The following is a 10595-nucleotide window of genomic DNA, read 5'->3' as shown; positions in this document are numbered from 1 at the left end:
TGTACGCGTCCCCGTCCTCCGATTGGCCGCTCCATCGGGGGCTGCGGCTCGTTCCGCCTGGCTTCTCGACGGCGCCCGCTTCCGCTCCTGGAAGAGCCGATAAGAGCAGGGCGGATGCGGCTCGCCGTCTGATTGGCTGCTTGCTCGGCGAGCGAGTGGAGCTGCCTGCGCGGGGAGCGGCGGCGGGCGGGAAGATGGCGGCGGGCGGCGGCGGGGCGCTGGGGGAGGCGTGCAGGCACCACCAGCAGCTGGGCGCCTGCGGGTCGCGCGCCAAGTACCGCGAGGGGCGGCGGCCCAGGGCCGTCAAGGTGCGGCGCGAGGGCGGGCTGGCTGCGCCGTGCGGAAATCGGCCGGGGACTTGTTTGCTCCGCAAACGCTCCGAGCTGCGGAGAAGTGTCAGTTCCGCGACGAGTAGGAGGCTCGCGGCCGTTCCTCCCCGCGGTGGCTCCGGGTAGCTGCACCTCGCTGTCTGCTGGCCGGGCTCCCGGCTTCCTGCTCCTGCGGATCCCAGCTGTGCACGGAGCGCGGCGGGCCTTCCGGCGTCCTGGGAGCGGCTGAGCAGCAGCGGCAACACGAGTGCTTTGAGCTGTTATTTCTGCAGTGAAGCGAAAACGCGGGCGTTTGAGAATGCTCTCCTCTGTTTCTTTCAGGTGTACACCATCAACTTGGAATCCCGTTATTTACTGATCCAGGGAGTCCCTGCGTTAGGTGTCATGAAGGAACTAGTGGAGCAGTTTGCCTTGTACGGTGCCATAGAAGAGTACCACGCCCTAGATGAGTATCCTGCAGAGCAATTTACTGAAGTTTATCTTATAAAATTCCAGAATCTCCAATGTGCGAGGTATTGTACTGAGCAGTAACTGCCTTTTGCTGTTTTAATCCTTCACGGCCTCTTTGTGTATGATCTACATTCCAGAGAGTAAAGCCCTCAGTTCTGCTAACGCCATTTAGTTTCCTTCAGGGTGGCCAAGAAAAAAATGGATGAACGCAGTTTCTTTGGGAGTTTGCTGCACGTGTGCTATGCTCCAGAATTTGAAACAGTCCAAGAAACGAGGGAGAAGCTGCAGGACAGAAGGAAGTATATAGCAAAAGCAACAAATCAAAGAGGTTTGTAATTTTTGTAAGAAGGTTTGTAAGAAGGCTGTGGGGCGACCTCAGTGCAGCATTTCAATACCTATTATTAGATGGGAGGGGAATAAACTCTTTGAAAGGGTAGATAACTGCAGGACGAGGGGAAATGGTTTTAAGTTGAGGAAGGGGAGAAGGTTGGATGTCAGGGGGAAGTTTCTTTACAGAGAGAGTGGTGAGGACAGGCTGCCCAGAGAGGTTGTGGATGCCCCGTCCCTGGAAGTGTTCAAGGCCAGATTGGATGGGGCCCTGGGCAGCCTGGTCTACCATTAAATGAGGAGATTGGTGGCCCTACATGTGGCGGGGGGGTTGGAGTTTCATGATCCTTGAGGGCCCTTCCAAGCCTGGCCATTCTGTGATTGTTTGTAATTGAATTTCATGTAGAATCTTAATTTCACTGGTTGGTGGGTCTTGGTAAAGCCAAAAGCATCCATTTAAGAAAATATTTTGTATTCAGCTTTTTTAAAAGATGTAGAATTAGGATATTTCTCAATTATTTCTAAAGGTGCATTTTTCAGAAAACAATGTTTTAGTTAATGTGCACTTTAAAGCTTTAAAACCTCATTGTTTGCTTCTCTTGTTTTCTTTTCAAAATCCTACCTGAAATTTTAAGCGCTGCCAGGAAAGTGAGGATCAGTTTCTTCCCCCTTGTTGCAGTTCTTTCAGGCATACCCAAAAAGAAAGTTTTGTAAGAGAAAAAAAGTACACAAAGAACCAATCAAAAAAACCCACACCCTTTCCAGCCTGCCGTTTGGCTCTGTAAGGAATGTGGCAGCCTTGCTGCTGAGTTCCCAGGCAGCACTGAAGGATGGACAAGCTGTAAAATAAGCACAGTGCCAAGTACAAGCCTCTCCTTTCTTATGCTTATGTACTTAGATATCATTATCTATTGCAGGAGGTTATTTCTTAAGGTGCTGCTTAAGCAGAATCACAGAAAGGTAACTGGGAATGTAGTGTTGCTGGTAGTGTTTCTGTCACTGTATTGAATACTCCTTATGTGTTAGAACTGATGGCATAAAATAATGAAGCTTTTTTTTTTTTTTTTGGCTTCTTTGTTTTAAAGATTGCTTTCTGTTGAAGAAAACAGAGGGGCCTAGGAAAACCAAGTCTGACTGTCAGTGGAGCACATCAGGATCGTATGCAGCTAGCCACTGGGATCCATCCTGCTTTCCAGATTCTCACGGGGTGTCCCAGAACACGGAATATCCTTCTGGCAATCACAGTCAGGGCCTATTGACTTTTCCCCAGTGTGACAACCACAGTGCTGAAATCTCTGGGAACTTTGGTCAAAGCACATCCCTGTCTCTGAAGACGCATCCAGGAGGATGTGCTGCACCAGTGCCTTTAATTCAGCAAAGAACAGTTCCAGCTGATAACGGAACAGACAGGTTTATGCCTCGTACAACTCACCTGCAGGAACGTAAGAGGAAGAGAGAAGAGGGTAACAAATCTGCCCTCACTGAAACAAATGTGGACAGTACTGACATCATTATTGGCCCACAGCTACCAGAAATACCTAAAGTAGATATGGATGATGATTCACTGAATACTTCAGCTACATTGATTCGAAATAAATTGAAAGAGGTATGGATTCTTAAAGTTCTGGTATTTTCACACATCCTTTAAAAAAAGTACATTTATAAAATGCTTGCCAAAAATACATTTTTCCCTTCCCTTCCCAAAATATCCAAGTCCAAAAAGTGTACCAGACTTTGTTTTGAAACACCTCTGCTATGGAGAGCAAGTGATAAAATATTTAATAGAGTATATCATGGAGCATCTGAAATGGTTTGTGTGATTGAAATTTTCTCAAAAACAAACAAACAAAAAAAAGAAAAAATAGCTAACACACTTGCATTTCTTAAGAGTTTTAGCTCTCTTATATTTAATGCTGCCTTTGGTGCTACTTCTCGCCCTTTTCTATTGAAAAAATCAATGCAAGTGTGATTATAAGAACGTATGCCTGCTAATAGTGAAAGACTGAAGACACAGCCTTATTCTAAAACTAGCATTAAAAAAACCCAGCAATGGTTATGCTTCACTTAGAATTTTTTTTTCCTATTTCAGGTAGCAGAGTCTGTTTCGAGTACATCTGTGGAAAAGCCAGGCAGTACTGCCACCAAGCCACTAGTAAAGCAGAGGCGAAGAATATAGATACTGCTGGCAGCATCTTTCTACAGTTCTTTAGAGGGGATATAATTTAAAATACTTAGTTTTGTTTTTTAAATTAAAAAGAAGTGTTTTATATTGCATTTCCAAGCAATTCCTTGTTAAAAATAGTACAGGATAAAAACTAAACCAGTATAACACCATAGCGACCTTGTCCTGTGTATTTAAAGAACTGCAATTAGGTAAAGTAATAAAAGCAAATTCTATTTATTCCATAGCTTTTACAGTAAAGGAGAATTGACACTTAAGATATCAATCGTTTTGTGGTGCTTTTATTTCTACTGTCCTATGAGGAATGATGAAGAATTCATTGAACAGTGTTCCAGTTGGAGTTACAGTTTACGCTTTTCCTGGAAGGTCCTCCTTTCAAATGCCATACTGCTCTGTTAAATCAGGAGAAAAAGAAGTTTTTTCTCAGTTAACTGGAACATTTACATTTAGTTAGAAAAAGAGGGCCAACTGAAATGTATAAGTAGTGAAACAATTCTTTGTAGCATGGAAAAGCTAAATCCAGTATCATTACTGTCATCAAGGAACTGATCACAGTGTTTGAAGTTATAACCACGCTAGGAAAGCTTGTGAATTCTGAGCTTTCTTCATGCTCAGAATGCTCATAGCTAAAATCTATTGGTTTCTGGGGATTTGGAAGGGTGTATAAATAGAGTTCTTTTTAAGAATGGAACTAGAGACCTAGTAAAAAGGTACCAGTTGGGTAGGGTGCAGAACGGACACAAAAATAGTGGAACCAAGAAACTGACTCAGTTTCCTACCTGTTGCCACAAGTGGCTAGAATTGTGTTCCTGATTTACCACCAGTTCTGACAAAAAGCAAATCATTTTTCTGTGCTGATCAGTGAACGTAAATGCTGTTAAGAAGCTCTTCAAAACTTTCCCTTGATGGAGAAAAATAGAAGTACTGACCCTGGGTCACTGAAAACCTACTGCCAGCCTTTTAAAATGTGACGTTTTGAAAATAGCTGCTATTGGGGTGGCCTGAGATAATCCAGACTGCAGCCACAGCTACAAGACTCCTTCCTTCTGTCTGTCACCAGGAAGGTGAGCTGGCATGAAATGTAGGTTCTGAGCAAATAAATCCTTGCATTGTTTTCAACAATGTTATGGAACTTTTCTGTTTCTATGCATGTCAGAATCTTGTTTTTCCATTTCTATGAGGGCAAGACTGTTGGCATTTAAAAACAAAATGCAGTTCAAAGAGTATAATGATGGATTAGTAAAAAATTACTATTATGAAGCAGACATCTATGCTTCAGTTTGATTTAACACTGAGGAAATCACTGCATCCCAAATGACCATCTCTCTGAATTGGATGCACTGCTAATAAATAAAGCTCAGTTGGATGGAATTTAACAATAGTAGCACTGTATTAGATTAGAGATTACACTTCTAAGGTATTTTCTCAGAAGGTTACCAGTCTCTACCAAAAGAATGGCAGTAGAGCCAGTGGCACAGAAGAAAGAACAAACACTGCATTCCTAGAGAAGTTTCAGATAAACTGCAAGACTCTGATCTCATTTTCTTAGCCTGGGAGGATGCTTACTGAGAATCATTTATTGTATTTCTGCCACAGCACAAACAAGTGGCATGACATACTATGTTTCTATGCTCCCTGGTATATGTGTTTGACTGTATCAGGAAATGTGTACTGTGACAGGCAGACATGAAGTCAGAAAATCTCACAACTGAAACACCAGATGAATTCAGCAAACTTCATACAAAGACAGTTAATACCATAATTTGAACGTATAGTTAAAAATAGTAAGAAGATATGTTTTTTTTAACTGAAGGCTGATGTACCTTTACGTCTGGCAAACACGGTCCAAAGGCTTCTAAGAGAAGATTTTCATTTTTGACAGCTTCTTCAAAGTCCGCAAAAGAAAGTTTGCCATCATGGTCATGGTCCTACACGAGGAGAAGTCCTTAGCAAAGTATTGTAGTAATTGCCTGCTTATTTAACAGATATTTCATTCACGTGGATTTTTTCTTTAAATGGAAAAATCTTCCTTGGGCCATCTATCTGCTCAGACAAGATCTTTAAGTAGAGTTTGTCTCTACTTACAGCATAAAAGATGGAACAAGCTCAACTATCTAGCATAGCTTTGCTAACAGAATTCCTGATAGGGCAAAATGTTCATGTGGGAAGAGCTCGGAATGAGAACCCTGGAGACAAATCTCAACAATGGCTGCACAAGGATAAAGGTAGAAGAAAATGTTAAGATGCGTTCTATGTATTTACACTGTGAGTATACCTACATCCTTGAAATACTTTATGTGAGTGGTTTTATTGTAGGTATACTTCTGCCATGTCTTTCTCAGTGTGTTGACATAGCAGCACATGATGGAGTATGCTACTGCCTGCTCGCTTCTGACTGCAGAATATACCTCTGTAGGTGGAAAAGAAGCATCCTTGTGTTTTTTGCATTTCTGTAATTTGAAAACCTCCTTTTTCTACAAACACGGCAGTGTAAAGCAACAAATGCTACAGTAAGCATTTCTTTAATCCTTATAAAGTAAAGGCCTTAAGTAAAAATAAATAATAAGTAATAATAAATAATTTAAAAAAAAAAAAGGTGCACTTGAACTATCTTGAACTATTACCCAAGGCATAGGGCCAAACTGAAATTCTTGAAGATCAGCCACAGAACCCTCATATGGGGAGCACAAGCTTAAGAGATGTTAAGTGTCACAATAAGAGAGTACTTGCCATTTTCTTCAGTGCTATGTCTACCAAGTCCTTAATTCCCTCATCAGGATCTTCTTCTGATGGTTGTTTGAGAAGGCTGTTTTTCAGCATTTGAAACATCTCCTCTCTTGAAATATATCCATCACCATTCAGGTCATAAACCTCAAAACAATCTTTTCAAAAGATAAATTTAAAGTTCATACAAACTATATCACCCATTAATAAAGCTGTTGCCTATAGACAGAAAATATGAATTGTATGTTGTACAGCGTATGTATTGAGCAACATTTAACATATTCAGATTAGATACTGGGAAAAGGTTCTTCACCAGTGGGTGCTTGGGCCCTGGAACACATTCCCCAGGGCAGTGGCCATGGCCACAAGCTGCTGGAATTCAAGCAGCATTTGGACACTGCTCTTAGACATAGGGTTTGAATTTTGTGTGGTCTTGTATGGAGTCAGGAGTCGGGCCTGATGACCCTTGTGGGTCCCTTCCAACTCAGGATGTTCTATGATTCTCGTACTTTTTATGAAATACACCTATCACATTTTGATACTGCTCAATTATTGCCTATTTACCCATTATAGTTGAAATCTACTTCTTCAGTTCATAGAAACCGTAGTAGCTTACAGATCTTAACTTTTCTAAGAGTAGCTTTTTAGAACATAAATGAGGTTCTCGTTTAGAAACCCAACTTCTCATGAGTGGGACCAGCTGTCTGTATCAGAAGGCCTTCGAACATACAAATCACATCCCAGTTACTTCAGAAACTGGTTTAGAAAAATAGAGGAAAAAGAATGAGTTGTACTAGCATGGAAAAAGCAACTTTAGTGTCTCTAAAGGCAAAGAGCAAATCTGCAACAGAATAGTTTCAGCACAGGCATCTGACTGATGTACCTTGCAAATTCTTCTGCCTCCCTGAAATCAGAAATCTAGGACTATAATACATTTCAGTATCCTTCACAAAACTTATTTAAAAAACAAACAAAAGTTTTTACTTTGGGGGCAGATTTTTTTTTCCTCTGCTAATGGCTTTGTTACAGTGAAAAACTGTACTGGCATAAACTTATGATAAACACCACTGCGTGCCATCACAGAGCAGTATATCCTAGAGTGCTCACTGCTGGGCTGCATATTTTATGGCCTGTGGTTGTTCTGATGTTACATCCTGGCACATACCCTAGTAGTGTGACATCCCAAGTCGTGTTCCAGTGCAATGCTTTATTATGAAATTTGACAGCATATTATGCATGGCTGATGCTGAAACCAGAACCACAGAAACAACATGCTGTCGTTCTCCTTCTTCTATAAAACTCCCCCTCCACCCCCAATCTCTTCCTCCCTTCCCCTCCTTTTTGCTGCTTTTAAAAATTCTAGAGTTCTTGCATTTTTTTCTCTACCACCTTTCTCCATCATTACTCTGAAGGTTCTTAAGAACATCTTAAAAAATGGACTTTCAGTTTTTCCATCTATACTTCCAAGCTGAAGAACTGCTAGAATCAACGTAACTGCTGCTGTGTCCCCGTTGTGCCAGTACATGAATGATGGCACAGGTCTTGTTTGGCTTGAGGGGGCTGTTATCTAGCCACCCCCATCCCCTTAAACTACACGTTTACTTCCAGCTTTGTGTGGGAATATAAAAACATAAATCCTGTCAAAACCATACAGTAGAACAAGCTTCAGTTCAAAACATTTTCTGTCAGCAACACAGTAAGAGTTTACACAATAATCTGTCTCAGAGAAATGGTTTCAGAAATCATTTTCACTGAAGCTACAGAAGAAAACTTGTCAATTATTAAACACTTTGATTAACTAATCTATTAAAAAATGAAGGTGATGTGTAATTCAACACTCCTGAATACTATAATTACCACTAAGTACTAGCATGCAAATAAACCTTACACTTAATCCTTTCTTCCAGTGTCCCCCGAAGAAATACTGACAAGCCTTCCACCCATTCCACCACACTGATGCAATTATCATTGCCTCTATCGAAAGTGCGGAACACTAGAAAGGGTTATTAGATGCATTTTAAATTTATGTAATACAGAAACGCAAATAAATATTTCCTTATGTTCAGTGAAAAGATAAACACATTTTTCCTCAAGCAGAGAAACACCTTCACGAAGTCCAGGACAGAGCCCTCCACCAGCTGCAATGAACACCACGTCCTGGAGCCACAGAAGGAAAGACAGTGGCACTGCGCTGCCCCCTTCTGTCATGGCACTAAGGGTGGCTGGACAGACCTATCCACACTCAGCAGCCCAGGTGTTCCTTATCTGCCAGGCCTTCCTCATAGAAGAGTGTGAGCCCTCCCAAGCCATGGGAAAACCATTCCGCATAAAGAAATATACTCAGCGTGACTCTTCCTTGGCTGCCCCTACATGGCTGAGACAACAATCCTTTGTCCAGCAATGCTCATTGGGTCAGCAATGTACTTTTTCCTCCCCTATGGACACTGGCCTTCCACCTCCCTTCCACCCACAGCTCACACAGAGCTAGCAACTGTTCGCATACAGCTTTTCTGCTTTGTCAACCTCTTTCACAGCGATCAAAGGGGTTTTCTTGGCAGTAGGGATCCACTATTCTCACTGGAAACCAAACGGAAACTAGTTTCAGGTTTTCATGTAACCTGGGAAGTCTTCAAGGGAGCTGTCGCAGATCGCTGTTCAGCAGGGCTGGCCAAGGCTTACACAGGAAGCACCGCAGCCCTGCTGAGCCCGCCGGCCTCACCTCTGTCCATGAGCACGTCGTCCGTCATGCCGAAGTCGCGGTGCAGGGTGTCGAGGAACACGTTGCGATCGAAGCCGACCGCGGCGAAGCGGCTGTGGGACGCGCTCATCAGCGTGTCGAAGAGCCTGATGAGGCATTCCACTTCACCTCGATTAACTGGGAGCCGAAACACAAGCAGACCTTATCACCGACGGAGCGGAACGGCGGTGCAAAGAGGAAAGCCGCGGGACACAGAGACCTCACGCATTAAACCGACACCACCCGCACCTCCCCCCGGCACCTCGCGCCGTTCCTGAAGGAGCAGACGCCTCAGGGCCGGGCAGCGGGGCACAGCGAACGGCCCCCGGCCACCTCCGGCCCCGCGCGGCACTCACAGTGCTTGGCCGAGCGGCTCAGCGACTCCACCAGCTGCTGCAGCCGCTTCTTGCTCATGGCGGCGGCTTCCTCGCCGCTGCCCGGGCAACCCGGGCGGGGCAGCCGCCGGGCCCGGCGCGGCATGGCGGGGCTGCCGGCTCGGCTCCCGGCGGTGCGGCAGCCGGGTAACGCCCCGCGCGAGGAGACACCCGTCGGCTCCGCCCGGCCCCCGCAGCGGCGGTACGCGCCCCACGGCAGCGCTGCGGCGCGGCTACCGCCTGCTGCGCGTGCCGGATGGGCGGCGCCGGGACGGCGTGGCTCGGGCAGGTCGGTCAGCCCCGCTCCGGCCCTTACCCCTTAAACCGCAGCCCGTCGCCCTTTCGGTACGCGCGGCACCGTGGTTTTTTTCTAACGAGGAAAAGAAGATGCAAGAGGAGTCTCTGTGAGGTTGTCTAATGTATTGAAAACCAAAACACATTCCATCGGCAACGTGAAAGCGGCTTTGCTGTGAAATGACAAAGCCTGTACGCTCCTTAATAACTACACCACTTCCAAAGCGCTGCGAGTGTTTGTGAAGCACACAGCTGACAACAACGGCAGTTCTATTCAGACTAATAAAATGACATACCGGCCTATGGATGTGGAAGACTGCGGCCCTCATTCCCATTTTTATTTCTTTCTGTTGCAGGTAGTTGTGTAAAAGTCAACGAAGGTATCACACAGAGCAGAGCATTTGACGCGGTTCATTACAAATGGTTACCAGCACTGCAACGCCACAACTGAAAAACAAAAACACAAAAGCCCCCAACCAAACCCCTACTACTCGCTGCCTTTATTTTACCTCACTGACACAACGGGGCCGAGGATCAGTAGCATCAGCCAACAGTATAAAATATGCCACCTGACTGTTCAGTGCGGGACACTGCTGCGACTCAATGTTTATATCTTCTGAGAACTCAACAGAAAAGTCAATGTCACTGTAGAATGACAACGTCAAATCATCTTTCTCCCCTCAGTTTTTATTTATGATCTGCAGACTAATTATCAGTTATGAAAGGTCTTGAAATCCTTGGCAATAAAATACTTCAAACGTCGGTATGTTAGAGGTAAGTTAAAGTTAGCACCTGTGCAGTGGCAAAAGGGGTGGATCTTCCTGTCCTGTCTAGCTGACCACTCAGACACATGGGTGGTTGTTAAAGGCTAAAGCAGGCACAGCCACGGGTACTTCAATGGAAGATACAATGAGAATTTCATGTAAAAACTAAAATCTAACGGTTGCTTGTGTTTTCTTGCGTGCACATTTAATTTATAAAAGCTTATTTTCAATTCCTAAAGCAACTAATTTAAAATAAAACAGCTTTATGATTTAGGTCAACGTTCTGTAGCCCTCAAGTACAAAAATATAAATACAAACTGTTTAAACAGCATATTTAATGAGATTCTGGCAGTATGTTTTTTTTCCTTAATCTAACAAGATGCGTCATGTAACAGGTCTGCCACTGAACTTGCT

General features: G+C 44.1%; 2 protein-coding genes across 3 annotated transcripts; one reads left to right on the top strand and one right to left on the bottom strand.

The window, feature by feature from the left end:
- Positions 1–94: 94 nt before the first annotated feature.
- Positions 95–3545, top strand: RBM48 (RNA binding motif protein 48). Its single transcript, XM_031614490.2, has 5 exons — positions 95–308; positions 651–841; positions 962–1107; positions 2192–2712; positions 3196–3545. The coding sequence occupies exons 1-5, from the start codon at positions 195–197 to the stop codon at positions 3280–3282; spliced, it is 1059 nt and encodes a 352-aa protein (XP_031470350.2). The 5' UTR covers positions 95–194; the 3' UTR covers positions 3283–3545.
- Positions 3481–9273, bottom strand: CLXN (calaxin). 2 transcript variants are annotated; one of them, XM_031614492.2, is made up of 6 exons: positions 9106–9270; positions 8732–8887; positions 7901–8005; positions 6019–6170; positions 5112–5216; positions 3481–3680 (listed from the first exon to the last, which is right to left on the bottom strand). In XM_031614492.2, the coding sequence occupies exons 1-6, from the start codon at positions 9227–9229 to the stop codon at positions 3630–3632; spliced, it is 693 nt and encodes a 230-aa protein (XP_031470352.1). In that variant the 5' UTR covers positions 9230–9270; the 3' UTR covers positions 3481–3629. The 2 variants fall into 2 exon arrangements, with proteins under 2 accessions (XP_031470352.1, XP_031470354.1); XM_031614494.2 differs by lacking the exon at positions 7901–8005 and having other exon boundaries at positions 9106–9273.
- Positions 9274–10595: the final 1322 nt, after the last annotated feature.

Source organism: Phasianus colchicus, chromosome 6 (assembly GCF_987193195.1).
Source record: "Phasianus colchicus chromosome 6, bPhaCol1.hap1.1, whole genome shotgun sequence".
Lineage (NCBI taxonomy): Eukaryota > Metazoa > Chordata > Aves > Galliformes > Phasianidae > Phasianus > Phasianus colchicus.
Note: the sequence above shows the minus strand (reverse complement) of the source record. Positions and strands in the feature narration are given on the sequence as shown.